Genomic DNA, 15,704 nt, shown 5'->3' on the forward strand with positions numbered 1-15,704 from the left:
GTTCTGGGAAAAGGAATGTGTTGGAATTCCTCTTCAATGACAGAAATACACGCTCTATTCATTTGTGTCTGCTGGTAGTACAATTACCCGTCATGGACCACAGTTTTTATCGAACCAAGAGAGACATTTGCTCCAAATAACCTCCTCTACTCTATTACCAGGAAGCTGTGCTTTTTATATTCAGGCTACCTCTCTTCTACTTCACTGTCAATCATACACAATTCTGATTTTACTTTCGTCTATCTTTCCTTTCCAGGGCAAAGTCTCGGCTATGGATTTGTGAATTACGTGGATCCGAAAGATGCAGAAAAAGCCATCAATACCTTAAACGGCCTGAGACTTCAGACTAAAACCATCAAGGTAAGGCTACATTGCGCCGTAGATCTGTTTGCGTGTTCCTTAATGCGTGAACCACAATGGGTCTCTTATGCCACAGAGCCATTTGATTCCCTGTCAACATCCAGCAGTCCTCTCATTCAATCATCCGCAGAGCAGCGTTCGAGAGATGCCTCGCTCCCCGTCGATGCCTAGCAGCCTATTGTTAATCTGGGCACAGCCCGGCTCGCCACGGCGGCCTCAACTAGAGCAGAACGGTTTCTATGGTTGCATGTGCTGCTGCTGCTGCCGCCGCTGCTGCAGAGCCCGGGCGCATGATGCCAGGAGGGAGGGCGGTGGCGGCGGCGGCCATTAGCATTCATCAGGCACCAGGGCCCCTGTGCTGCCGGTGGAGAAACTAATTTGCTTTATATAGTGTAGCGGTACTTGTGTAGGATCAAATTATCGGGGTGGGGGCGCTTTCTGTGCGCGGGGATCTCTGCGAGGCATTAGGGGAACGGGCCGAAAAGCCCACGACCAGAACAGCCTTCTTGGCGGTAATATATTTAATGATTTTGATAACAAGTAAAATCAATCTTGCGTACAGCCGTGTCTTGAGCAGCCATCAAAACGTCTGCGGTTTTGATTGCCTCGTCTTGTGGAAGCGGCGGCCGTCTCTTTAACGGTGCGACTGGATTGCGCATGGTTTAAACAAATGGACTACATTTCTGTATTTTCCCCATCGTCTTTATTTTTTAAGATGGGTTACAACCCCCGTATTCCCGGGCCCCCGACGTCAGTAGTGCAGATAAGCCCGGGAGTGGCAGGGCAACGAACACACTTTGCATGTATTAGCATCCCATTAGGGTGTGTGTGTGTGTGTGTGTGTGTGTGTGTGTGTGTGTGTGTGTGTGTGTGTGTGTGTGTGTGTGTGTGTGTGTGTGTGTGTGTGTGTGTGTGTGTGTGTGTGTGTGTGTGTGTGTGTGTGTGTGTGTGTGTGTGTGTGTGTGTGTGTATTAAAACACATTTAGTATTCACTCCCTTTTCCTCTGCAAACACAAGGAGGAAGTTTGTTTCTAGCTTGCCCACTTGGTCGGGGTGGAGTGGAGGGACTGTCTGGTCACTTCGGAGCCCCCCGTCTGAAGGTTTAATTAAAGAGAGTGTATTTTATTGATACCATTCATCTGATGAGATGGTGGAGAGGGGGGCCGGCGCAGGGCTACTTGGACGCTACAGCGCGGTGTAATAATTAAAGAGGACTGCGGTGCCTTTTACAGATGACACACATCCCGGTCATGAGGAAGTGCTTCCATGGGGAACACGGCTCGGGTTTATGGCTGCTTACCCCTGCTTGCTCGCTCGCCGGTTTGCCATCCAGGCAGTCTGACGTACGGGGATATTTATAGACCCAATTCATCAAGTGCGTGTTTGAACGAAAACCAAAATGCTGGCTGTGCATTGCATTTGTGCAATTTGTGCAATGCACAGATTCCACCCCCCACCCCCCCCCAGCTATAGATTCTTAAAGAGTGTGGAAGCGTTCTGTTTTTTGTAAGGATGTTGAGAAAAGCTCATTTGGATCCCCTCCATATGTATTGATCCGAGGCCGGTGAATAACTAGGGCTGTGCCTCGGGTTTCTATTACTTATTCGCCGTGATTTATTGCTCGGGTGCAGATGTTTATTTAACCCGGTGTCTGGCGCGGGAACATTGCCTCCTCTCCATCTATCTCCCCGAGCTAATGTATGCAGCGCCAGCCAGCAACCCGGGTCTTTTATTGTGAAACCTTGCAAACAGTCACGCTGCCCCCCCCCCCCCCGCCCGCCCCGAGAATCAACTAGGAAACGAGGTGGAGCACCTTTAATGCAGACCCTGAAAGCAGAGGCTGCAGCCGCGAAGGGGCTATGCAACATTATGCATCAGTGGATGGATATGACTGAGGCTAGGGTGTGAAAGTGGTTGTGCATATGTTTACATACATGTGTATGTATATATGCTTACAGTTGGATAGCGTGCAGCCTAGGGATGTGACGGTAGGAAAATATAACCTTCACGGTTATTGAGACCCAAATTATCCTGGTTTTCGGTAGGGGTGGGAATCTCTTGGCACCTCACGATTCGATTCCGATTATGAGGTCAACGATTCGATTCTGAAGCGATTATCGATGCATCTCGATGCAACTATTTTTTTTATGTACATTTCCATGCATGATTTTCAAAAATATATATATACATCTTGGTTTGCTACTCGGAGTCTGCTAATCACTTCCTACTTTTGTGATGATCATTGAAGACAACGGATGAATTAACTTATCTAATATTTCATAAGAGAGAAAGCATTTGTCACAAATATGACTTTCTATGAACAATGAAATAAGCAATGCAGCTTGCATTATAACACAATATGGAAGCATGCAATCTTTCTTTTCTATGTCATTAAAGGAAAAGCTGTTCTTGAATTAGGAGTTATTGTGTCTGGCTGTGAGTTTGCGCGCATGCTATGCGTAGGCTGAATCTGTATTATCGTGTCGAGACATATCAGATTGGCCAATACACACAAGATAAATTCAATAATTTTAAAATTACAAAAATTATCCCTCTGGCGAACAGAATGTTGCAGCAGGCAAAAAAAAATAAAGAAATCAGATTATTAATTTATCTGCATCGAGATGAAATCGTTCTAGCGAGAATCGCGATGCATCGAAGAATCTATTATTTTTCCCACCCCTAGTTTTCGGTATTATCGCAGTATTTTGCTTGCTGAGCGTTGCTAAGCGTATAATGACCGCTGTCAAGGAAAGTTTATTAAATTTTCTATCGTATCACTCCGCAAGTGGTCCGGTAACTTATCAAACCCAGTGTCCTGGGTTGCTAAGCAACGTCAACGTCTTTGCCAGACTGATCAACACTACGAATGCTGGTAACAAATAAATTGTAAAAAGACACACCGTGGGAAATTATTTTCTTGACGTGTGTAGTTCACCATCATGCACACTGTGTTCAGTAAAATAAATAATTAAATAGCGATCTGTTTTCGGCCCATGTAGGCCTATCTGCCTAAGCCCACGTTGACGTAATTTTGATGTTGGATGTTGATGGCGCAGTTGGTGAAATAATCAGATTGATTTCATACAGATCATAAAAGCCTCTACCTGTGTCATTGTGTGCGTGTGTGTATCCGAGCTGCGTGCGTGGGGGGTTCTTGATTGACAGATTTTTGAATGTTATTCGAATACTTCTCAGCAAATATTGAATAGTATTTTTGGCAGAAATGCACATCACTGATAGAACAGGGTGTCCGCGCATCCTTAAAAAGTCTTAAATTCATGTTTCTAAATTTAAGGCCATAAAAAGTCTTAAATTCGTGACAAATGTCATATGGAGGTCTTAAATACTGTAACTCAAGGACTTAAATTTGTCGGGGCAGGACTATCTATATTTTTATTTTTCGCGTGGGACTTTTCAGGAAGGACATGTAGAGAGGCTTCTTTCTTGCTAGCTGCATATATAAAGGATTATCTGCGTGCTTGCTAGCTAGCTTGGGTAGGTGTAAATTCAAGGACAGTTGGCTGAAAGACGTCCGTTTCCGAAGTTGGCTCACGTCTGTTGCCAACCCCCACCATCGCGTGTTTTAGGTCTTAAATTTCATTCAAGGTGGTATTATAAAGGTCTTAAAAAGTCTTAAATTTGACTTGCTGAAACCTGCAGATACCCTAGGCTGATGGATGTCTTGAGCGCTGTCGTCTCCTTCCGCCATGATTCCAACTGAATCGAAACGTAAAAACATTATGTTGTAGGGTTAGGCACACCTCACAGTGTGCCTGTGAGGCAATTTCAGGAGACTCGGATGAAGCGATGGGGTGGATTTAAGCACACGGTTTCCACACCGTGGGCTAGGGGTGGGTATTGCCAAAGAAGTCACGATTCGATTCGTATCACGATTCACATGCCACGATGCGATTCTATCACGATGCATCGCGATACTTGAATTATTGCGATGCATTGCGAATTTTCACTGAACACTGTTAAAAAAAAATTAAGCCATTACCAGTGGCTGACTGGCTGTGTATGATCTGGATAGTGTGTTCAATTGATAACTCAAAGCAACTCAATTCATACATAGCTGTATTTATTGAAACGACTATTACTGGATACACTGACAAGAAGTGCTAAGGATCTATAAAACTTAAAATAACAAAATAAGGATAATCAGTGCCGTTTACATGGCCTCAGTGGTCCTTTAAACCAATGAAATGAAAACATTCAAACATTTCCCCTTTTGGAAGTAGCTGCCATTATAACAACAATATAATTTCATAAACATAAGAGGACAAACTGATTCCACAAAAAGTGAATAGGCTTTATAAAACTATTAAAAAAAAAAATAAAAAATAAAAAATAAAAAAATTAATAATCGATTCTTGGCGTCAACAATCGATGCAGTAGATCGTGAAAATTAGAATCGCGATGCATCGTCATGACGATTATTTGGCACACCCCTACCGTGGGCGCGGTTATCCACCGCGATAATAATTTTATTTGAAATGATAATGGTAACATTTGTATCGCAGTTTACAGTACCATCCCTGTTGCAGCCGATGTGGAACAGAGTGGAATGAGAGTGTTTGACGAGATTGCGCGCACGTGTGCCAGTTTCACCCCTTTTTTTTGCTGTGCTGCGAGACGGCAACACGATTTGCATTTGAATTGAAAATCCTGACACGTTCATGCGTGTCTTTACTGTTTTTAGTTGCTTCTGAAACAAATGCACAGCTTGTGTTCCCCCAAAGGAGAACCGCAGCCCCCCACATAGAACACTTTTTTTTAACTAGACGGCGCTCTGTAGGTTAAACACACGCCATCGATCGCATCGCCTCTGATTGGCTGTTGGGGTTCCCCGGTCACCTGCTGATCGCACCGGTTCTCCGCTGATGGTAACTGAATTGAAGGGTCTGCAGTCAGGGGGAGAGGGTGGGTTCCCCTTTTAAGAACAATAGGCGCGATGGTCGGAACAATGTAGTGAGTCAGGTTTAGCCACCACCATGTGGTGTTTTAGGTTGTTCAATATGCTGAAAACGGACATAACATATTGAACACTTTTATCAATTGTACTATTACCATTATGTTTTACAAGAATGAACTAGCGTAGTTGTTTGTTGTAGTATTAAAAAAAATAAAAAAGAAGTATTGACCTTTAAAAGACCCAGATGGTATTATCATTAAACTGTTATAATCCATTACACTCTGTAACTGCACTTCAACGTGGCTTCAGTTTCTCTCTTGACCACTTTTTTTTTGTATCCATTATGTAATGTTTTTACATATAACAATAGCCTTTCTGTCTCACCATCTGAAAACAAACTGTCAGAGCGATTAGCCGTTATCTGAAGGCTTGACCTCCACCTTTGAGAAGGCCTGGAAGGATCCTCTGGCTGACAGCCCTGTCAGTCTCAATCATCTCCTGTTGTCCTCTTGCTGCTAGGTAGAAGTGACTTTGGGCTTGGTCTGTGCAGCCACCGTTTCCCTTTGTTTAGACACAGATCCTGATTCCTGTGTACACAAGAACAACAGCTAAACCCTTTACACTTGAAAAATTGTATTTAGAATTGAGTAGCATCGTATCCTAGCCATCTTTGTTGTATACGGGGATGGGGTAACCTAGCGATAGTTAGTGCTTGGTACTTGATTCTATGAACATCCTTGCTGTTAGTACCGACAGCGAATTATTGTTTCTTACTTCTGACAGATGTACTTATTGTAAGTCGCTTTGGATAAAAGCATTTGCTAAACGTAAATGTAGATCCTACAACCGTATCTCATTCCAGAATGCATCTAGATTCAGAAACCGTTCTCAATCCTTTTCCGCAAATTGCTCAGCACACTCACACTGGTCTCGGCCTGTTTAGATGCGGCTCCTGAGAGATCCCTGCTTGATATGCGCACGCACAGCCTCATGGAGTCCAGTAGGGTTAGGGTGAGCACCGGTTTACGTTGCTTTGAGTAACGTGGAGCTCCGTGTTGAATCCTCGACTCATAGGAGCTAGGCGTAGGAGACGAAGGGGTTAACGACCAGACATGGCAGGTCCGTTGTATTGAGTTGTACGAGTAGGCTAAGAATGGTGTACGGCTTTGGATATGATGCCAAATGACACTCATTTGCGCCTTTGCTTAATCCAGGCTGATGACCCGTGACTTATCGGCTAAGCATGAGTCTTGTCAATGCTCCTGCCAGGGATTCTGTCCAGATCGGTCCCTCATCAATCTGCATTGGAAGTGACGTTCACTCCGTCCAGAGGTGGTTCTGAAAACTGTTTAGAAAGAGAAATTTGGTGTGAACAGAGATATTTAAATGTAGGTTATTTATCAGATGAAATGCACGAGACGTGCAGAGTGGCTCGGATGGGGAGGTTGGACTCTGCGTAGTGGAAAATAATTGTGCTGCACATTTACGTTGTGCGTGCTCCACAGATGTTGAGCTTGATTGCCTGTTTCGCTAGCTAATATTTTTACTGCTCCTGTGGCAATGTCCGTTGTCTTCAGCAGTGGAAGTGACCACACTTTTACTGCCTGTGACTCACTCCTATGAGTGCCTCTGCACGCACAGCCCCGGCCGTCATACAAAGAGTCAGGCTGAGAGAGCATTCCCATTGATTGACTTGAACACCGTATTTGCCGATGTGGAAGTTTTACAATAGTGGTTCTTAATTTAGAGCCGGTCTTCTGGGGCATGAGGGATCCCCTGGTACACTGCCTGATCTTCATCGCTCCTCTCTCCCTCTCCCACTCTCTCCGTCTCGCTCTGTTCCTGCAGGTTTCCTATGCGCGTCCAAGCTCAGCCTCGATCAGAGATGCAAATTTATACGTCAGTGGTTTGCCGAAGACCATGACTCAGAAGGAGCTGGAGCAGCTGTTCTCCCAGTACGGCCGCATCATTACCTCACGCATCCTGGTGGACCAAGTGACTGGTGAGGAGACCATCCGTGTTTTGTGTTCTGTCTCCCTCTGAATACCTCTCTATCTGTCTCCATGGCGCCCAAGGTTAAAAGGACGGTACATTTTCTAACTTTGAGTAGCGGAGTGTTTTGAAAAGGTTGCGCTCTGTGTGACACGACCCCTTAACTCTCCAACTGTGTTCAGTCATGCTGAAACTCTTTTGGGAGATGTCGCATTCAGAGTTATTTAGAACAGAAAGTAAATGCTTGTTGCCTTTCTACGTGTGCAGGTGTTTGTATTGTCAGTTGTGTTGCGTCTGGGTAGGCCCTTGTGACATTTCCCATACTCTCAAAACGTCCATTATTTGCGTTTTGATTGATTCACTGAAGGTTTGAGTTTGAATAAACACTATTTTCTCACTGAGCCGCGTGGCGTTAACCCTGTTACCGACGAGGTGAACCAAACCTCCGCTAGTTTTAGCTCGCAAGCTAGCGTTAGCTCGCAAGCTAGCGTTAGCTCGCAAGCTAGCGTTAGCTCGCAAGCTAGCGTCAGCCCTCAAGCTGGCTTCAGCCCTTAATCCAGCGTGTCCTGGACGCGGTGACAGTGACCATGCCTTCTCCCCAGGAGTCTCCCGCGGGGTGGGCTTCATTCGCTTCGACCGGCGCATCGAGGCAGAGGAGGCCATCAAGGGCCTCAACTGTCAGAAGCCGCCAGGAGCAACGGAGCCCATCACCGTCAAGTTCGCCAACAACCCCAGCCAGAAGACCAGCCAGGCGCTGCTCTCCCAGCTCTACCAGTCGCCCAACCGGAGGTACCCGGGGCCCCTGGCGCAGCAGGCCCAGCGCTTCAGGTACAGAGTGTGAGGGGCCCGGCCCCCGGACGTATGAATGTGTCGGGGCCCCTAGAGGTATGGATGTGGTAGGGCCCCCAGACGTATGGATGTGGTAGGGCCCCCAGACGTACGGATGTATTGGGGGCCGGCCCCCAGACGTGTGGATGAGTTGGGGCCCCGGGCCCCAGACATGTGGATGCGTTGTGGCCCCGGCCCCCAGACGTGTGGATGAGTTGGGGGTGTGTGTGTGTGTGTGTTGAGGGTACTAGGAGCAGGGATGGTGCTGGCTCCTGGTACGACTAGGGACTGAGTACAGTGTTTCCCCCACGTTCCCACAGCAGCGGCGCGCCGCCGCTGCTGAATTTTCTCCGCCGCTGCAATAAAAATCCTTCTCCTAATTATTATTTTTTTTTATACGTAGCTCCTTTTAGAAAATCTACAGCGCGTAACGTCAATTGCGCAGCACGCGGCACATCGTCACGTAACCAACATCAAAGAAGAAAAATACACAGCGAGTGTGGCAGTTGTTTGCAGTAGGCTACCCTACACGGTTGCAAAGTTACATTGATTCTAGCAGTAGCGAGTGAAGCGGAAGATCGAAGAAAGAAGGAAAGAGAGACATAGAGAGAGAGACACAGACAGACACAGAGAGAGAGAGAGAGAGAGAGAGAGAAAGTAAGTTGCTAAAATGTGTCGCTACATGACCACCAGTGTTAAAAACCCTCTGAGCCCAATCATTTTATTGCATCTATAAACCGCAACCTCCGTGCCGTTTTTCCTCTAGTATTGTGTGTGTGTGTGTAGGCCTGTGTGTGTGTGTGTGTGTGTGCGTGTTGTCGCTCTTTTTGGGATCACTCATATCCTTTACAGGAGCTTATATCCAGTCAGGAATTTATAGCCTTGGTATTTTCGGGAACTTTGAAAAATGAATCCATACTGTTGGATCCGATGTTGTTCTTTATTGCCATATAAAATCTGTTTTCATCGCGTATTTTAGTTAGGGATTTATGCTAATCGCCTGTAAGCATGTGGTCATTAGCATAAATGCAGGGAAAAAACCTAAGGACTTCTTAAAAGATCATGAATAGTTTCTATTATGTATAACTTATATTTATTTTATCTCATCACTTTTTGACTCCCAAGACTAAGAAGAAGTGTTTTAAGCAATAACAAGCTTATCATCGCTCTCTTGTCCTCTTCCCCTGACTCTCACTGTCTCACAAAGGAGCTGAGCTCACCTGAGGTCTATTTGTAGTGCTAAGGCTCACACTGATTGGTATTCAATTAGCTTTATTTTTTATTTTTCATGTGTGTGAGTCTGTGTTCTTTTCAAATTTTAGTTAGGTTTATAATTTAAAAATATGCGTTTTGCCCATTGTTGCAGGAGTTTTCATTTTTGAACAAAGTGTCTTATGTAAAAAACAGTTATGCTTTGGGCATAGCAACCATGTTTAGTGTTTAAGCATTAGGCAAAAATCTGTAAATAAATTGTGCAAATTATATTTGCGTTGTGGCATTTTTTGTTTAAATATTACTATACAAAAATAAAAAAATCTGTAAATGAAGACACAAAAGGCAAAGTTACAACACCAATAATCCCATCTACAGTAATACACAGGACTGTTTGAATAGGGTTTAAGTGCATATTCTCCTCTCAAAGTGCACCAGATTCATGCATTCCAATGTAAAGGGTACAAAAAAAATTCGGCCAGGGGGGGCATGCCCCCGGACCCCCGTAGAGGGATCAGGGACCACACCACCGCTGCTGAGTAGTTTGGGATTTAGTGGCGGGAACCCCTTTCACATTGCATGAATGACTGTATGATCATCACTTGTATTAGCTGAATTATTTACACTGGCAACTCTCAACCAAATATGCCTTTGATGGTAAAACAGATAACTGTTTTGGGGTTCGGTGGCTCATATACACACTCCATTGTGCTTATGAAATGTTGTTGGAAAACACCAGACGAACAATCCAGAAGGGTATTCTAGCGCGTGATTGACTTTGTTTGTATCCGAAGCTTCCGATGCCGCACAAAAATGTGTGCACTGATTTAATAGACGACGAGGTGCGTGGCAAGGAACTAACCTGTGGTTTGTTTTGTGGTTTCAGGTTGGACAATCTGCTAAACATGGCCTACGGCGTCAAAAGGTACGTTCTCACCACACGCATTTCCGACATATTCAAATTAACGGTATTCTTGCTCAAGACGGTTCTCTTTATCTCTGACGGATCAGACCCATTTAGTCGGCAGTGCCAATGGCATCAGTCAGTCCAGTATAAAGAGATATGCAGCCTTTTCAATATCAATTCTGCCTCATTTATACCCAACACTCTTTAAAAAGCATATTAGTCTCCAGTTTTCCTAACCTCAATTCTGGCCTGCGGAAGGCTCAGATTATGTATTCATTGAAAATGTTAAATCTTGGTCTAAACACTGGTGATATATTTTTTATCTTGCAATATTTGATTTTATTGCGTCAAAGCTAAATTTATTAATTTCCTTTTCCGACCCAAGTCTAAGAGACCTTTACAGCTGATTGTCTGTCTTTTCCAGCAGCTTGCAATACCGGTCTCTTAAATAATAAAAGCAAAGTGGGAGCTATACAACTATGACTACATTATTGTCCTCGGTATAACAAGAAGCTGCAGAAGATGAGAGAAACCAGTGTGTTTTTGTTTCAAACAAGTGTGTGTGTGTGTGTGGAATGACTCACATTTGACACATTTGACATCCACCCATATTCCAACCTAAACACTTCTGACTCCCTCTGCAAACACACGATGGATACAAACAAATCCATCCATTTTGATATGCTCGAGTCTAGCAGCAAATCCCGGAGCTTTTCGCCAAGTTGAAAAACCGCGTTCGCTTCCTTCGCCTGCTCTTTATCCAATTGAAATTAAAACAATAGACGGCAATGTCCCGGATCAAATGTCAAGTTTCTTGCCACTTCTTACACGCTATTGCACTAAATTGCCTCCAATTCCCCCAGTCTTTTTCCCTTACCCCCCCCCCCCCCGTCAGCTCTGATGCAGGCCGCCCGTTCCGTTTCAGCCCCTGTTGCGTCAGGCCCTTCCCAGGAACCACTGGACCGGCAATTTGCCAGCACCGAGCTTTCACAGAATTCCTTCCCTGAGCGTTATTGAACTTCAATCCTTTTCTTCCCTTCAAGGCTCCGTCACTGGGGAGCGAGATAGGAGAGACGGAGAGGAGAGGGAGGAAGAGGTAGAGTCCACCACCGCTACGGTGGTGGACTCTCTCTCTCACGGACTAGACAGGGCTCCAGACTAACTTTTTCCTTGGGTGCACTGGTGTGCCTAAATTTTGAATTTGGGTGCACCCACACGTATTTATGGTGCAGTTTTGAGTTGTTGAGGGGGGGGGGGGTTAGACCGTGCCTGCCTTGCGCTGAGTTGTTGACGGACGGACGGACGGGGGGGGGTTGGATCGTGCATGCCTTGTGCTGAGTTGTTGAGGGGGGGGGGCAACCCGGGCAGCTGCACTGGTTGCACCGTCGTTATTTACGCCATTGATTAATAATATCTTGACCATTAAATAAATGCCGAATCTGTATCTCTCATAAAGAATATCGTCAGACAATGCCAAGGGATCGGTTCTGTCCCGAAAAACCCTCTGTCTCCGGAGAGACGCCTGTACGATAAGTGCGTCGAGGTCCATGGGAACACCCACAAATGGTGACGCCATTATCGGAGGAGGGGCTAGGAAGCTGCGCACGCCGATATAAGTAGCCGATCTCCAGGTAGACTCGCTGAAAAGCTGCTCCCGACCAGGTTTGGTTGAGAGCGCAAGTCACCATGGTGATACAGCGACGCTTAAAGAGATCGACTTTCATGGTACAGCTAACCCAGGCTTTCAGCTCAACATACCTCGCTAACCCTCTAATCGAGCTTCGTAGTACAGGCCCCTGGATTGGGCTTCGCGGGTTTGTTTCCCGGCGTTTCTATTGTTACCGGTCTTGCGTGTTCCAACGGTTTATTAGGTGTCTAATAAATCGCTGTGTAATCAATACTTCATTCACTGCCTCTTCCGTGGTTATTACAATATTATGAATGGACTGCTCTGTAAAAAAATAAATAATAATAATTATACCAGATACATATACCAGATACATTTTCAGTCGCACCCGAATTCTAGGCGCATGTGCGCCCAAATTAGGCGCACTCTGGAGCCCTGCTAGAGAGGAAGAGGTAGAGAGAGAGAGAGAGGGAGAGAGCGCTCCACCGCTTCCTCTCTCTCACTCCTCGCGATCCCAGCTCCCTTGATGCTGGTAGTTTACCTGTCATGGCGGATGTTCCCGAGACGCCAACTGGAGCACATAATCTTCTGCGACACGGGCGCCAATAATTCATGGCCTTCCCCTACACGTCCCTTTTTTTTTTTTTTACTTCTCCCCAAACTGCTTTAGCCTCAGATTGGGCCTATCCCTGTGATGTGATATTATTGTCCTGTTTTTGTTTTCCTGTTTCGTCCCACCGGTTTTCCGCCCGATCCGGTTTCGCAAACGCGGCCGAGCCGCGTTGGCGTAGGATACTAATTGAAATGCATAATTTAGAACAGACATGGATATTTAAAACCTGTGGGCTCACCCCGTCGGGTACCCTGTCTTTTTAAACATTAAACCCTGCGCAACTTGCGTATGACAAGGCCAACTTTATAAATACATTCGTCAGGGAAAAAAATAAATACGTCATCCTGCCAACAAGTATCTCCGACATATCCGGCGTTTTTAAAAATACATCGGAGCGCTTTCGCGGCTCCAGCGCACTGCCCCGCCCGGCCGTCTCTCGGTTTGTCAGATTGCATTGACCCTGTTGCGCGTGATCCCCCGTCTCCAGTAACACCCCGGCCCGCTGTCCCTGGCGGCCGCGTGTTGAACCCCCGTTGTGTTGTGTCTCCACAGCAGGTTCTCGCCCATGGCCATCGACGGGGTGACCAGCCTGGCTGGCATCAACATCCCGGGGCACGCCGGCACCGGCTGGTGCATCTTCGTCTACAACCTGGCGCCCGACGCCGACGAGAGCATCCTGTGGCAGATGTTCGGGCCGTTTGGGGCGGTGACCAACGTCAAGGTCATCCGCGACTTTAACACGAGCAAGTGCAAAGGATTTGGTTTTGTCACCATGACTAACTACGACGAGGCGGCGGTGGCCATCGCCAGCTTGAACGGCTACCGCCTGGGGGACCGAGTACTGCAGGTCTCGTTCAAGACCAACAAAACGCACAAAGCCTAATCCCCCCCCCCCCCCCTCCGGTCGGATTGTTTCTAGAAAACCGCGGGAAAAAAGGAGAAACAGGAAAATGGAAAACGTTCTCGCCGTAAACTTTCTACATTAGTAAAAAAGAAAGAATCTTTGTAAATCAGTGTTACGAAGGGTAAGCGAATTTGGCGTCCGGTGTGGTTTGATTTGTTTTCGATATTTCGTTTTTTCTTCATTGCTGCGCTTTGGAACTTGGTATACTTTATGTTGAAACAGGAAAAAAATACTGCAGGTATTTCTGCCTGTGATGTTGCATTCTCTTGCTGTCTACAGATGGACCTTCTAAAATGTTAGTTATTACATTTTTGTCATTTTGTTGCGCCTATGCTTTGAATCCGTAAGTCTTGTAAGGCTTTGTGTAGTGATTTTCTTTGTATTGTGTCCTAATTTGCCTTAGGTGCGTTTACGCCTTCTGTGGTTAGCAAGTGTTTCGTTTGAACATTTTGCAATATCGTTTTTTGTAAGTATTTAGTTTCTTGTAATATCAGTTGGTTATTGGTTGGCTGCATAATGTTATTGTAAAATTAATAAGAAAAGACAAAAAAATTCTTAAAGCAGTACCTTGCCAAAGAGCTGAGAACCTCTTTGATGTGGGTTTAAAAAGCATCTATTTTTATAAAAAGAAAAATTTGGAGAAACTTTTTACTGGACCTGGAGCAAAATATTTTGACTTCGATACTTTAGAAATATCTTCATATGACACCTTGTGGGCTTTTGAACTTTACCAGAACGTTTGCCATGGTCGACATTTCTGGGGAGACTTATGCCGTTAAAGATACCTTTTGAGATCTTTGTATTACCTTCAGATTCTAGACTCCATGGCAACGCTGGGTTCATTTGTAAAACCATCCGTGAGTTGTCCCGTCATTCCGGTTGTCGCGTGACTAGCGACTCTCTTTCCGATTCAATTTGGAAAACACACACTTAAAGAATAATAATACAAAGGTTTATTCGCAAAAAAGTGCATGCAAAATTCTTCTTCAAAAAAGTGTTACTATCTTTAAGGAGTGTGAGAATCAGTGGAAGGCTGCCAATCGGTGCGCTTTAAACATTAGGCTGATTTGTGTCTTGATGGCGACTTGAAGAGTTTTTACCGGCTTTGTATGGAAGACTAAGGAGGACAATGAATGGGCCGCTTGAGGCTTGAGAAAACTAGTTTGATTAACGCATTGAATGGATTATCTTCTTGGCTAAGAGCTATGTAAATAAGTTTATGTTGAGTATTTGACCCATCTTTCTTTTTAGGTTTTGTTTTTTGGACTTCATTGCAAAGTGCTTCTTGTTTTTCCCTCTTAAACGAGTCTGTGAAGTATAGTTTTCGTTTGGGTTATTGCCTTTTTGTTTTTACGTTGAATGTTACCTTTGAAAGACTTGATCTGTTGTCCAATGGACTCGCATTGCAGTGCATCATATGTTGGTTGTTTTTGTTTGTAGATAGTCTTGCTTCGTATAAAGGTATTAATCTATAGACAGATTTGTTTTCTTTTTGTTTTCTTTTTTTATATATAAACACTATAGATATATATTTATGTGGTGAAGAATGGATATAAACCACAGTTTTGAAATATTTGATTACCTTTTTCATATCTACGTAATGCATATAACCTGTCTTCAAAAAAAAAAAAAAAAAAATCGTAAGTGTATATTGCTTTATTCACTTCGGGGAAGTACGAAGAAGTGGTTTCCAGGGCCGTGAGTGCAAAACGTACGGAGGGACTTCTGAACGACAGGGGGGGCTAGCTACGAGCCTCGGATGCCCTGAGTACTGCACCGGAGTCCTGCTTGGTATTTAAACACGACTATTAGTCATGCTTCCCCTAAAGATGAGCAGTGTGCTATGCATTATATATTTATCTTTGCCAATGCTTTCTTTTTCTTTGTCTCTTACTACTTCTTTGGGTATCCTTGTGAAGGTTTACCCTGGACTCTGAGCTGTGAATGATTGCTGCTGTAGGGTAGGGGTTGAGCTTTTTTTCACGCCTGACCTCAGCATTTAAAAGAGAATATTAATATAATTGATATAATAATTTGGTTTATTTTGGGTAATGGACCGATTGGAGGCTGACGGTCCGGCCTGAAAATAATCTTCCTTCGGTACCCCCTCCTCATATTTCAATTCTTTATTGTGAGAATGACCTATTTATTTGAAGTTGTACAGTCTGACTTGGTTCACAGCGATTTTTGAAATAGAATCTATCTTTAGTTGAGTATTTAAAAGATGTACATGTTATTTACTTTGTGTTTGAGATACTTTGGATTTTTCCATGTTAAGTACATGAATAAATAAGTTGAAGGGCAATGCACTTCTTGTGAATCGGTCCCGTTCTTCAAATGAAT

At 44.7% G+C, this 15,704-nt stretch overlaps 1 protein-coding gene across 6 annotated transcripts in view; it reads left to right on the forward strand.

Annotated features, from left to right (window-relative positions):
* The window catches only part of LOC132475582 (ELAV-like protein 2), a 32,014-nt gene extending 16,962 nt beyond the window's left edge, over positions 1-15,052 (forward strand). For 5 of the 6 annotated variants that reach the window (XM_060076793.1, XM_060076798.1, XM_060076791.1 and 2 more), the window contains exons 4-8: positions 257-360; positions 7,127-7,280; positions 7,873-8,098; positions 10,197-10,235; positions 13,010-15,052. In XM_060076793.1, the coding sequence (XP_059932776.1) occupies positions 257-360; positions 7,127-7,280; positions 7,873-8,098; positions 10,197-10,235; positions 13,010-13,340 (854 nt within the window). In that variant the 3' untranslated portion in view covers positions 13,341-15,052. The remainder of the gene's footprint in view (positions 1-256; positions 361-7,126; positions 7,281-7,872; positions 8,099-10,196; positions 10,236-13,009) is intronic. The other variant, XM_060076794.1, reaches the window with a different exon arrangement.
* Positions 15,053-15,704: the final 652 nt, after the last annotated feature.

This window comes from Gadus macrocephalus, chromosome 17 (genome assembly GCF_031168955.1).
Source record: "Gadus macrocephalus chromosome 17, ASM3116895v1".
Classification (NCBI taxonomy): Eukaryota; Metazoa; Chordata; class Actinopteri; order Gadiformes; family Gadidae; genus Gadus; species Gadus macrocephalus.